Raw genomic sequence first — 14,335 nt, forward strand, 5'->3', positions numbered from 1 at the left:
TGTACTTGCTTTTTATATATTTTTCTAAATTTTTCAGTGCAGTTATTGTCATCTCTGCATTTAAAAACATGGAGGGCAGAAGGAAAGAAGAGCCCTTAGCTCTTCTTGCTTCCTTCCATAAGTGAAAGAACAGTTTTTCTGTTTTACCTTAAGAAAAGGAAACCATGGTATCTATTTTCTGTTTGGAATTCAGAAATGCTTTTGATATGGCTCTATCTAAAAACCTACAGGCTAAAACTTGGATTATTAGAGAAATGTTAAATGATACATGGACATAGTTTGTGCTAAGGGAAGAACTCTTGAGCTGGAAGGAGACTCCTAGTGGAGTTTTTCAAGGACTAGCCTTTAAATAGTTAAAATAGTTCCATTCTGTGATGCCTAGGTTAATGGAAACACCAGTCCCAAGCAAATGGGTCCAAATATTAGTAAAAAAGATGATCAGAATATTATATAGAAAGAACAGGATTGTTCTGAGAACTGAAAGGATAGAAAAGAATCATATCTGGTATTAACAACTGCAAAATACATTACTACATTTAGAATCTAGCTTATATATCTTAAGTTGGGCTACTTTGCTGCCAGAAAGTTGAGAGTCAGAGCACCAGGGGAGAAAACAAAATGAAACCTATCTGTACAGCTTGGCAGCGTGTCTATGGCATTCTTGCTCTCTGTCTGCATTATGCAGGCTGTAGCTAAGAGCAAGAGGAGCTGTAAGCACAGGGAACATGAGGTGAGCTTTTGCATTCTCTCTGAGTTCATGAATCACTACATTGGTGGATCTGGCCTTTTTAGGGATGTAAATGGATGTTGGCTGGGGCCACTTGTGTAAGTGCATAAACTTAAGTGCTTGAAAAACTTTCTAATTCAAGTACAAGCATAAATTCAGATACCTAATGGGTTCCATAGTTCTCAAAGCAGAGAGTTTCTGGGTGACGATTTTGACCAGAAGCACCTAAGTTTTAGGTCCCAAGTTTGTCTTCTCTGAACGTGTATAATTTGCTTAACCAAATAAGCTCAGTGAAAAAATATTTCTCTGAATAAGGTGAGTGATGATTGCTATGAAAGCCTACAGTTTTGAATTTGGACATAGATTCTACCATAACTTCAGTATTTTCTTCTTTTAGAAGCAGGTTTTGGTTTAAATGAATTCAATGTGATATTTTATTTTACTACTCCAATGCAATGTGAGTGGATGTGAAGTTGTCGTTACTGAAGTCTGTGGAGCTGATTGAGCATAACTCAGCATAATGTTTCTGAAGTGTGTTAATTACCTTCAGTCAACACATTGCACAGAAATTAATCTTTGAGAAAGATAACTTTTAATTAAATAGAAGCAAGAAATTCATTTGCTTTGATTCTTAATCACTGCTGGGGATTACAGAGCTCAAAGAGGCAGTCTTTTTAAACGTAGTGGAATTAGACGTTTGCTTTGTATGTGACAACTTACAATTGCTATACTTTTGAAATTGCAGTAGTTTTAGTAAAAAAAAAAGTTAGTGGTTTCAGTTAACTTATACCCTGTCAAAACCCTTAAATTGTATTTACGCTAACCAGTTCATCTTATATACCACATGCATTACACTGTTTATAATACAGTATTGTTATTTAGATACTGTCTTCTCTATCCTATATTTGCCCTTGGAAGAATCATCTTGCTTTGTCTCTTAGTTCTCGTGTCAGGTTAATCCACCTTGCTATGCCAGAAATTATGTTATACCAGAACCAAGCTACAGATTGGCGTATTGTATTTTCACATATTTCTGAAAAAATTTTCTGGCAAAATTCCAATTTTTTGGAACATTTGTCCATGTAGCCCTTAATGATGCTGCAGTGAGTTGATCTTATCACATTCTGCAACTTTACTATAGTCTACTGTCATGTATTTTAACTAACCGGCTCAACAGAGGCTAAGCAAAATCTGAGAGTTTGACTAAACAGATCAGGCAAGAATCTAATCAATTTTATTAATTTAATGCACAAAAATAATGGCAATACCTTAACAAGCATAACAACTTGGCATTTATGTAGAATAATACTGAAGTAAAAGTGTTTGGAATTAGAAGAGATTAATTCCTAGGTTTACTTTCATATCGATACTATGTTTTATGGCCTCTTTTCACTTCAGTGCATTTAGATATGATATATATGACACCGGCAAGACACAATATGCAATAAATAATTACTTTGTCAGAATTATTGCTGCAGTTTGGAGTAAGTATTGGTCACCCTGAAACTTGTTTATCAGTATTAAGGCCATAAAAAGTATATACTGTGAAGGATCTGCTACACTATGCATTTCCCAGTTCAGTTTTACTGTAAGAGTAATGGAATTACAAAAACCAAAAGTACTAGTCAAGCTTAAAAGAAAGGCTTTCCCGATAGTTAGATTAGTGCCAAAGCAATTCACTTTTCATAGAGGTGTCATCAAATACCAAGAAATCTGACAAAACACCAAGAACTGTGTAAAAGTGGAAGGGGAGGTGAACAACAAACCAACCTCAAAACACTTCAGATGAATGGATATTGTACCAAAGTAAGCAGTAGCTTAATCATTTAGCAAACTAGAGATGGGATTATAGAATATATAAATAAACTAAAAGCTTCTAGTTGTAAGGAAAATAAATATAATTGCATACTGCCTCTCTGAGGTAATTAACTGTGAAAAAGACATTTGCTAAGCATTCGTAATTAAAACAAATTAAGTCCTCCTTGCTCTATTTCTTCTAAGAGTTACGTCCAAAATAATCTTTTCTTAATGTGAATTTTACAGCATTTCCAAGTTTGATGAACGATGTTGTTTTCTTTATGTCCATGACAACTCTGATGACTTTCAAATCTACTTTTCTACAGAAAACCAATGCAGTAGGTGAGTTCAGTTTGTGTGGGTATTGCATGCAAGATCTATGTCCCGGATAGAATTCATTTAGTAAAGATTGAAAGCTGACATTTTTGTTTGAGAAATAAATTATTTATTTCTTCACTTTTTTTTTCTTGATGAGGATGCAGTGAACTGAACTCAGTGATAATTAAGGTGATGAGAGCAGTGTCCCATTACACTTGTTGGCTGGTTCTGATCAGTCATTAGATCTGAGAAAAGGCTTAAGTAGTCTATTCTAATTTATACCTATTATATTCTTTTACTGTGTCTTGGCCCTGCCATGTAAGGTAGTATGTCGGTTTAGATTCCCTTATGTACCTGTTCAGTTTGATTTAAGTATGAGCAACTTAGATGTAATAGAAATTTCTAGCTTCTGTTGTGTCACAGATATCTGTTACTGTCTGCACCTGTATTCAGATATTTCCAGATTATATGTTGTCTCTAAACAGCAGCATGCTAACTGAGTTTCAGGCCTAAATTTTTGCAGACCAAATTCTTCCTGGGGACTGATACTTGGTATATAAACCTTCTGAATGAAGTAGGAGTGCTTTGTTAATACACTTAATATTTGGGGTTGGATGGTATATTTATTTTCCTTGCAATAATTATTTTGATGTATAACATGGAATAAACTCAGGTTAAAGAAAATTATTCGCTCTGCAGAGTGCAATGCATAAAAGACAGGAAACACCAAAATTCATGTTACGTGCTTAGCCTTAATTTGGCATCACAATTCATGTTATGAAACATGATCACATTTTTTATGCCTTATTCAGTGCACAACAGGAGTCTATTCCAGGGATGTCTCTATTAGTGAGTGAAAGAGATGTGAATATTTTACAATACTTTTTATTAATTGTTAACTATTTGTTATGGAATTTGGAAAAAAGTGAGTGGCTCAGGTAGGGGACTATAGGAAAAGATGGTCTTGTACTTAAGGATCTCTGTCCCAGAGAACTAGATGTAATTAGTCAAAACTCTGTTCTTCAAAACATGTTATTACTTTTAGATTCTTGGCTTTCTGGATGCCTGACTAGAAACCACAAAATCTGGTTTTCAGAAATACTGAGTAATCATACTTGCAACCAAAGTCCGTAGGAACATTTAAATTAAACTGAAGGTAATACAATTCTCATCACTATACAGGAGAACCACCCAATATGATGTCACAAATTTAGCACTACTGAATCGCACCATTGCATCAATACTAATTTTTTTAATATCTCAACTTTTTCTCTAATTATATTTGTAAGGACAAGGCCATACTAAGCACTTTCCATCAAAGTGTACAGCAAAAATATTTGAGTTTGATCTACCAAGATTTTACTATGCAACTACAATAACAAGCAAGTCTTAAGGTCTGCCACAGCAAATAAAATAATTTTATAAATAATTAGGCCTTTCAGTGTGTGTTTGATGTTCTTCCACATTTAAAATAGGATAAATATGGAGAAAGCAAGTAATGAAAGAAACCTGTGAATGTGAGTTTGTTAACTTGAAAGCAAACCCCACCTTGTGAAGAATCCGTTTAATCTCCCTCTAAAAGGATATTTTTCTTTGATCCTGTGCTATTTATTGCTTTTTTAGATTCTGTGGGTTGGTGAAAGAAATTTTGTCTGATGCAGTTGGCAGTACTTTGGAACTAGAAGGAGAAATAGATGGAGACACATTGGAGGTATGTCAAGGTTAAAAGATCCAAGAACTCTGAAACTTGTTCTCTGTCTTCCCTGCACTTTCATATCAGTATTCTCAAAAGATAATAAATAGCATTTAAGTCCTTAATTGTATATGAAATTTCAACTCTTACAAAACTATTTGTACACAAGAGTTGCATTCATTTCAAAAACCACATTTTTAATGAAGTGAGCCTGTTACTACTGTAAACTGCTTAAATCCGTAATGAACGGTGTTACTGATCTTGTATTTATGTTGCAAACACTCTATAGATGAGAATCATCTCATATCAACTGGCTTAAGTGGATAAAAAAAGATAAAATATTAAATAAATTCTAGGAAAAAGCCATTTAGCAAAGGTACTTCAGTTTTTCTAGATGGTATCTGATACTCCAGGTAATTTTATTTGATAAGCTTTTTCTGTCACAGAGATTTGCAGATTTTTAAGGATAAGATTAACCCATTGTGCTTTTGACTTATCACTGAAACATCCACGTTAGGAAGCTAGTAGCTGTAGGCTTTCTTTATAATCAGTACAGAGAAAAAAAAAAAACAACAGACAAACAAAAAACCAAACTTGGAAAGGGTTATTCACATTTTATGTGGGCTCAGGTTATGGTAGGTGAATCCATGTCTTCATAAGATGCACTGCCTCATAGCAAATGTCCAGATTTGTAGCTCTAAGTACATATCCTGTGCTTCTGTTTATTTGTTCTGAAATCTGAAAAGCCATCATAAAAAGTAGGTTGTAACTTTTATTTGCAGTCAGTCCAATTAATCAGTGTAAAACCCTGCTCCGGTTTGTTTGAGCTGGGTATCTTTCTGACCATGTCTCATTCCAGCAATTCTCTTAGGCTTACAGTTCAGAGCAGCTCTTTATGAGAGAGCACCTTTTGTAGTACCTGAGGCTTCAGAAGAGGATTAAGAAAGTAGAAGACCCTCTACTCTACTGTTGAATGTAATTGTATATGGTGGGGAAGATAAGTCTTTGCACTGAAGTTTGTGCAAAAAGAACTCTCTCCTCAAGCAAAAAGGACAAGATATACACACCTGTTAAGCCCAGTTTAATAAATACACCTGTGGTCTCAGCCTAGGATCAGGGCTCTGCCTTGGCAAAGACAGGGTATTATCTATAGCTGCAGATTTTACATTGCATACTTACGTACTTAGCTAATAGCAGGACAATCTCCAAACAACACAGTCTATTCAACTGTATCATAGTCTCTCAGAGGAATTGAGCTCACTGTGGCTTGAGCCTTTTGAAAATGGAACTGGAAGAATCGCTTGAGAATGCACAGCAGGAAACAATCCTGCATGAATCAATGACGTATGGAGAAATGACTACAGAAATTAATTTTAAATCTTTAAGCTATATCATTCTACATATCTACATATCTTTTCACAATTATCACCTTGAACTTACTGTCTTAGGTCAGGACATTAAAACAGAAATCAAGGTACAGAAGGGGAGGATTAATTTGTTTAGCTTATAAATGAGCTAAGACACTGAATATCTTTCTGCAGCCTGAGATCTTTCATTTAAGAAGAGGCAACATGGAAAACACAGCTTTGTATGGTCTTGATGGGCTTGACAAGCACAGAGAAAGCAGAAGTTCTTACCGTTAGTAAAACAACTGTTTATATTTGGGGAAGAGGAAGAAATAACCTTGAGCACAGTTTGGGGGAAGAAAATATGACTTCAGTCAGAATTCTTATGAGAATGTTGTCCCAAGGGGTTGTGCATTTTGGATTGCAGTATTAGTTGAAAGCAACTACCGTTTAGTTCTACAGCTGACTAGGAGCTGGAGGGAGAGTGATTTTGGTAGGCCTTTCTACCTTAGGGTATTTGCTTCTGGATATTGATGTTGAAGAAGTTGCTATCACTTTAAGAGTACCTGCTGTACCCCAAATAGGATAGCCTAGAGATCAGACTCTGCCCTACCACCTTGATAGAGAAGGTCAGCTATGAACACTTGTTTACTCATAGCTAATGGTTGAATTGCACATCCAGTGGATCACATATTCAGACTTTTGGCAACCAGCAGTGATTTATTCAATCTTTGTAGCTGTTGGGAAAAGAGGAGGCAAATGTAAAGTGGCATCAAGTACATACAATTCTAATAAACTGTCTACTAACTAGCACTGAACTATAAATCTCAATGATTTTCATGTATTGTGGGACCCAGACTAGAGAACATAGGTTTCTCCTCAGTAATTACAGAGTTAGCTTAGGACCAGTATGTTGCAGATAGGGTTGCTGTCAATCTTAAGTTCTGCAATGTGACTGCTGTCTTTTTTCTGCACAGTTTTGTCATATGATAGCTGTGAAAGCTGGATATGCTCCTACCAAAGAACCTGACGAGTTTTACATATGGCGTTTTGGGTCAGTTATGCCTATCATATAACGAGATTGGGTTATGAACCGTGAAGTGCTGAAACATGGAAAATGAAACTGTACTAAAGCTATGCTAACTCAAGTTTAGTTCCACTGAGCAGAATATGCTGTTAGGATAAATGACAGACGGTTTTCCTTTAGCACCTTCCATACAGCAGCATGAACCTTGCCATCTTTGCTGTGGTGACGAGGTGGGGAATTGCAGTGACACATGGACATTGCAATACCAGAGCTGCAATATGAACTAGGAAGACACTTCAAAGAAATAGATCTCAAGGCTCCATTCTGTATGAGAGAGTCTTATTGGATGAAGCAGAAAAAATGGTCATTGACAGAAATGTCAGTAGTTATGGCCATTGTAAAAAGGTTTGGTTTGGTTTGGTTTTTTAATAGAGAATTCATACGAAGCCACGGAGAATATCCTGCAGTTTTTCCATATGGGACATCCCCTTGGATTTGGGAAGATGCTAGGGGAGGTCTCTGTACTCCTGATAATATCTGAGGCTATCAAACTGTCCAATGCTTTTCTTAACTCTTTGGAAAAGTGTTTTTTCAATATCCTTTATCAGTTCCCTGATTTGAATCAGGTGTGCTGCTTAACCCAACTTTCATAAGAAATTTGGTTTTACGTAGTGTCTGGGGTGTACTTTCGTTAAGTACATAATTTTTTTTCATTCATCAAAAGGCCTTTTCGCTGACTTTTATAGTGGGAGAGCTCTGGGGCAAGATCACCATATGGGACAAGACCATGAGATGGTGTAATTTAGTGTAGCTTTACCGAAGTCAGTGAACCAGCAGTGACTTTTTCAGCTGACAATATGACCCAGCATGTTTCAGCAGCAGTGGAAACTGCCACTTCTTATATTTAATCATCCTTGAAGATGAGCATTTTCTTTCACCTTTTGGAAAAGATCATAATGAGGGGAATATGTCAGAAACGAATTTTGCTGTGGCTAAGCTCAAATGAGAATTTAGGGTCTTAAAACAGCATCCACCTACTGTAATGAGAATGTCACTTTTATCTATTTATTAAGCCATTGGTTTCAAAATTATAGGTTATGCTCCATACATTTACATATTCGGAAGGCTCTGTCAGCAATTCTTAGAGATGATACCTGAATCTGTTCTTTTGACAGCACTGTTTCATTGAATTTGGTTTAATGTTGTGTTCCTTGTTTGAGTGAATGCATTTTGAAGTTGGTTAGGGAAGATTGTTTTGTAAAGCGAGTAACATGGAAATTTTACAAGTTGTATAATGCACCAAGCTGGTGCATAACCTGCCGTGCTACAGCTGTACTGCAGTAACTACTCTGTGCTGTACTAACTCAGTATAGTACGTAACTGTTTTTAAAGCTCTCTGTAATGTCAAATGTTAGTGATAACAATTTCTGTACTGCTTTGTTTATCTTTTCTGCTTGCAGTATGAATATGATTATGACGAGAACGGTGACAGGGTAGTTCTAGGGAAAGGTACTTATGGAATAGTTTATGCTGGAAGAGACCTTAGCAATCAGGTCCGAATAGCCATCAAAGAAATACCCGAGAGAGACAGCAGGTAAGATGTAGTTTATTGTTATATATACATTGCTAATGAAACTGCAGTTCTTTCCCGAAAACTTTGCTCTTCTTAGCATGTACTACTATGTGGTTAGTTTATAAAACTCCAGTATACTAAAATTCAATTATTATTTCCTCCTAGTATTCAACGGTACCCTTTTGAGAATAAGAACATTTTATTTTTTGGAAAAGATATGATATATCTCGTAAATAATACAGTTTGATAATCTGTATGTATATCAAATTCTAGAATAAGACATATTTTGTCTTTTAAGTTGCAGTTGTGTCTCATTTATATTCTTTTTGGGGAGGGGGAAAACCATAAAAGGAGTTTCAGGGGCAAAGACAGTACTATATAACAGTACAGAAGAAAGGCATGTATAAATTTTTTGAGGGCACATGTGTCCTTCAGGGTTCCTCTGAAATCTACCTCCGTACTTTTTCTGAACAGTCACACTGCATTTCGAAGGTCATGGACAAGATGTGTGCTGAGTGTTGGATCAGTATCCCTAAAACTCTGTTTGCAAATTAGCATTTAAGCATAGCCTAGAACCTTTTCCTGTATGATGAGATACTCCTCGATTCCTTTTTTTTTTTTTTTTTAATAGGTATTCTCAACCTCTTCACGAAGAGATAGCACTGCATAAATACTTAAAGCATCGGAACATTGTCCAGTATCTTGGATCTGTTTCAGAAGATGGATACATAAAGATTTTTATGGAGCAGGTGCCAGGAGGTTTGTATCATTCTGAGCTTAGTCTCTCAAAGGAATCAAAAGCAGTTGGGACTCTAAACTTAGTGAAAGCCAATAGATGTGCACTTAATATGTTTGTGCACTGTATATGGCTTTTCTGTTGAGACATTAACTACAGGTGGCATTCTTCCAATATAAAGAGTAGATCTGAAGTGTACAGGTCTCAGTACCCTCTCCCCTTTCTGTAATAATTATAAACCTAGAGAAACGTCATTAAAAGCATTTGGTGTCAAATACTCATGTGTTATAAAATAGTGGAGTTAGAGCTGTATAGTCCATTTAGCCTGAGCATCTGATGACTGAAACTTTTAGGGTAAGTTTCTGTTGAGCAGTAACACTGATTGAGCAATTAAGTGTTATTTTGTAACTGCTATATGCAAAGCATTGCTATTTCCTAGCTAGATTAGAGATAAAAGTTATATGCTTCCCTTGCTCATAATTCCAGTTTCACTCCTCTAGCCTTCTCAATATTTTAAGATGTGAGGGCCCTCTATAGTCTCTCTAGCTTATATTTCCATCTCCCTTTTGCTCTTTGCTCTTCAGTGTCAAGGATGTGTCAGAATGAGTGTTAAATTCTTGTATGAATATAATTTTCAAAATAAAAACAGAAATAAGAAAACCAGGAAAAAAAGTTCAGGTTTTCTAGGGAAGGTACAGACACGAGCATTCAAAGTGTAATTAAATACATCTGGGGCATTCAACATAGTTGAAGTTGTTTAATTTCTGAGTTCCTGTGACCTTCTCACCTGAAAGCTGAGACCCTCTGACATGTATGATGCATGCAGATGTGATGAGTTTATACCAACACCTCCAGTTGTTTTCCTGCACTTGTTAAAAGTATCAACTGCTGTTGTTTACATACCTTTTTTTCCTGTTCATATATGCACAGTAGAGTGTGCTGTGATTAGTTACTAATGTCAAGATACTATTGAACCTATTCAGATATTTTAAACTCTGCAGCCAGTCTTAAAAAAGAACCAGCTGTTCAGATTATGCAAGATTCTTTGAGGCAATTTTAGAAAGCTGTTGGTGTGGATCAAAAATCCCTTTAGCTGAATTTTTGTGGCATTAAGTAGGCCCACTGCACTTTTTTTATTATGAGCAGAAAAAGCAAAACTGTCTTTATTTTGCTTCATGATTAAAATATTTGTGTTATTTAAAAAAGATTAGATTTATTACATGTAGGGGAAGTGTGGCTGATGTATCTCCTACTCTGAACATCCATTACTTGGTTTCTCTGAGGAACTTTCTTTCCTCTGTCTCTGAATATTTCCAGAAATTAAGCCCATATTTGCAAGGAAAAGACTCTCCTTTTTTCTTCTCCCCTCCCCACCTCAAGTAAATCAGCTTCTCTTTGCCCATGCATGTGGTTCATGAAGTACAGTGTATAACATCATGCAGTGTTACCTTTAGCCTTTATTTCATTAAGGGCCAAACGATTGCTAGTCCTAGTCTCAACAGTTGTTAGAATGAAGCGAGGGAGATGCAATATTTATATAATGTAATGTAAGATGTAATATTTATTCCTGTCATGGAGCTGGAAGCTGAGCTAGCAAGAAAGAAAGAACTGCTCAAGAGCAGCAGCAAATTATTTGCTCTGAGGGATCTAGAAAGAATTTGGCTTAAATATAGGTACTGCATTTCTCTTGTATTAGGATATTGAGCAAAAGCTTAATGCAGACTTTAATGTTTCATGTTAATTTGGGGATTTTGCTATCTTGATACACTTTCTTCTTAACTCTTGCAGGCAGCCTCTCAGCTCTCCTAAGATCTAAGTGGGGCCCAATGAAAGAACCTACAATTAAATTTTACACCAAGCAGATTCTGGAAGGCCTTAAGTATCTCCATGAGAACCAGATTGTACACAGAGATATAAAGGTAAATTTTCCTTTAGTGCATCTTGTGTGATTTGCTTTTTATCTTATTTACTTCAGTTAGTTTCACTCTAACCTGAAGTAGAATTTTTAATAGGATTTCATGGAAGCTTAAAACAAAATGAAAGAATAAAACCACCCCTTCTCCCTGGTGCACCAGAAAAATTCCTTTGTAGAAAGGTTTATTACAAAGACAACTGCAAACTTGATGAAGTATTGAGAGTGGGATTTGGAATCTGAACTTGTCTGTCTCTCTCATCCAAACCACAGGGGGATAATGTTTTGGTGAACACCTATAGTGGTGTGGTAAAGATATCTGATTTTGGTACTTCCAAACGGCTGGCAGGAATCAATCCATGCACCGAAACATTTACAGGTAAGACTAATTTAGCAGAGTTGATAAGGGCTCTTTGGATTTTGTGATGAAAAAACAATTAGGTCTCTGTTTTCAGGGAAGAGTGAATGGGAGTGTGATTGCCGTAAACACAGGCTTCCTATCTTTCTTTTCTTTTTTAATGTCATTTTCTTCCATTTTACTTTTTTTTTTTAATTTTCTAAGTGTGATGGGGTAATAGTTTTTCTTCTAAGAGTTTTTCATTAGTAGCAATTGCTTTGTTGCAATTACATCTGGAAACACTTGAATACAGCAACTTTTTCATTTAATAATTTTCATATTAGTAACTCATGCATGCACACTTTCTTGAAGTATGTCTAAAGTGCAGAAAACCAAACACAAACTTATAAATACTTTCACTTTTGAGGCATTAATTATAAAAGCCAACCAACTGGCTAACTTGGTGTTATCAGCAGTAAAAAGAACAGTTTACATGAAAATACTAGGCTACTATGTTACAGAAAAGCTTTCATATACCACAAGGTAGTGAAAACTCGCAATAGTCAGGGAAAACAAAATTTGCTGAGTAACAGCTGAAACTCCACATTGAAAAATGAATATGTGGTCACATAATTACTCAGTTCTTTTATCAGTGGAGATATAGGTAACATGATGTTTTCAATTGTTATATGGCCATATGCATAGGCTGATAGCACTAATCACAAGCCTCATACTGGCCTGCAGTTTAAGTAAATGGTACGCAGACACAGCCGTCAGTGGTATGTGGAAGACAACCACCTCCATTTAAGTGATTATCAAGGCTTCGCATTTCCTGTCTGGTAGTGAGTCTGCATTTCCTCCAGCTGTCTTACAGGGGAAGCCGTGAAAATAAAGTTATTAAGGTTCTGAAATAATGTACCTTACTGAGCTTTTTTTTACTCATTATTAGCAAAGCTTGTGAATTGGAAACCGGGCCTGTATTACATCATGATCTGAACATAGCATATGATGTCTGCATCAATATCTCACGAGATCAACATCTCTTCAGCTGCGGGCATTTGAAACAAATCTATTTCCTGCAAAGCTGTAAAGATTTTAGTTAGAATCAAATTAAGTTAAGTTAGGAGTCCTTTAAAGAGAAGAAAAAAAATATTATTTGTCCAGTTTGGAATCCTAAATGCAGTATTTGAATGTTTTGTTAAGAATGAAGAGCTACAAGAAGCAATCTCTTCAGTTTATAGATGCTACAACAGATAGATACCTAAATGACAGTATGTCTGAACACAACTGGTTAAATGCTGGCTTCTGAAGCATTACTTTAAGGAGTTTCAACATTTTTTTCCAAACAAATTATTCAACAAATAATTTTCTCAAGAATCATATTGCTTATGCAACTGGATGGATAATTCTCAAATATGTACAGATCTTTTGTGGTACCTGGAAAAGAATATTTTTGGGTTTTGCCTCCAACGTTTGCCCTTGCCGTTTTTGTTAGACTGGTTCAATGCAGTTACACTCCATGGGAAAGAGATGCACTACCAGGTGGTGTGATGTATAGCTATATTGTGCTTCTCATTTCTACCAGATATTCTGAAAACTTTAAGTATATAAAGGGGTTCCATAAGGTAAAAGTCAAATTCATGAACAAAGACCCTTTTGTAGCTATTAAAAGTCATGGTCCAAAGTTTAATTTTGGCCCAGGATACTAGAGGAAAATCATTCTGTCTTTGCCTGCGTTTTATGTACTCCTTAGTGGCTTTTTAGCAATTGGTTGTTATTAGAGATGATGTATGGAGAAATGGTATCTGAAGAAAAGTCACCATACTCTAATAAAAGGGGGTAAATCTTTCCTTGTGCCCTTCTTCTGTGTTCTCTTGCATGTTTGCAGCCCTGTTTGTGCCTCAGAGATGTAACTTACCATGAGAATAAATATTTTACTTAAGTTCTCTTTTTGGATTTAAAATCAGTGAGCAGGTAACTATAGCCCAGAGGGTCTTAAAAGGTCTCTTGCAATTTATTTTGTTCCCTAACTCAGTGCATAAACTCTGTGGATTTTAGGCATTATGTAATACAATCACATGGCAGAGGAGTTGGAACTCGATGATCTTTAAGGTTCCTTCCAACCCAAACCATTCTAGTATACTGTGATTGAAGAATCAGACTTCTAGTGGTTTAAATGTTACATCCCTCCATTCAAGACACACAGCCTGAGGGCAAAGCTGTGGCTTGAACGTTTATTCTGCAGCAGTCACATTTAATGAACATAGTAATATCCAATCCCTTTTATCTTCACCAGATGTCCTTTACTCAATAGTTCACAGCTTTTCCACAGTGTAATTTTATTGTATTCTTAAGAAGAAAAATAATTTAATTTAAAGATGTCATGACAGAGCTTGTAGGAATTCATGTGGAGAAAGTACTGCAGTGTTTGGAACATTCAGAACATCTGTAGGTTTCTGTTGTTGGTGTGGACTGTCTTCATGTAAAGACCTCTTGTTAGCTGTGTTAGTATATGATTGAATATCAGTGATTCCATATTGACAATTCTTTATTTCATTTTTACTGTTTTTTTTTTATCAGTATTATAACTGTTATTACAGTCACATTGTCTACAGGCAAACTTTAGAGACATTCAGATTCATCTGTTAAGAGCCAGTTGCAGGCTTAGGCAGGATCTTGTTTTGCCAATACATATAGCTTTAGAAGTTTCAATAGATTTTTCTTTTTGATTTTTTTTTTCCCCCCCTCCTAACCTTGGATGTCAGAAATACCAAGCACATCCAAAAGACTTCCTGGAACTGCAATTTATGATAGGTTCCCTTATTTATTTAGTCATCGTGTAATTGATTTACCCTTGATTGTTTTTGTA

At 35.8% G+C, this 14,335-nt stretch overlaps 1 protein-coding gene across 4 annotated transcripts in view; it reads left to right on the top strand.

The window, feature by feature from the left end:
• The window catches only part of MAP3K15 (mitogen-activated protein kinase kinase kinase 15), a 92,864-nt gene that overhangs the window by 63,113 nt on the left and 15,416 nt on the right, over positions 1–14,335 (top strand). For all 4 annotated transcript variants that reach the window (XM_054838231.1, XM_054838242.1, XM_054838259.1 and 1 more), the window contains 6 exons: positions 2,771–2,866; positions 4,466–4,553; positions 8,369–8,502; positions 9,113–9,240; positions 11,006–11,136; positions 11,403–11,508. In XM_054838231.1, the coding sequence (XP_054694206.1) occupies positions 2,771–2,866; positions 4,466–4,553; positions 8,369–8,502; positions 9,113–9,240; positions 11,006–11,136; positions 11,403–11,508 (683 nt within the window). The remainder of the gene's footprint in view (positions 1–2,770; positions 2,867–4,465; positions 4,554–8,368; positions 8,503–9,112; positions 9,241–11,005; positions 11,137–11,402; positions 11,509–14,335) is intronic.

This window comes from Grus americana, chromosome 1 (assembly GCF_028858705.1).
Source record: "Grus americana isolate bGruAme1 chromosome 1, bGruAme1.mat, whole genome shotgun sequence".
Taxonomy (NCBI): Eukaryota; Metazoa; Chordata; class Aves; order Gruiformes; family Gruidae; genus Grus; species Grus americana.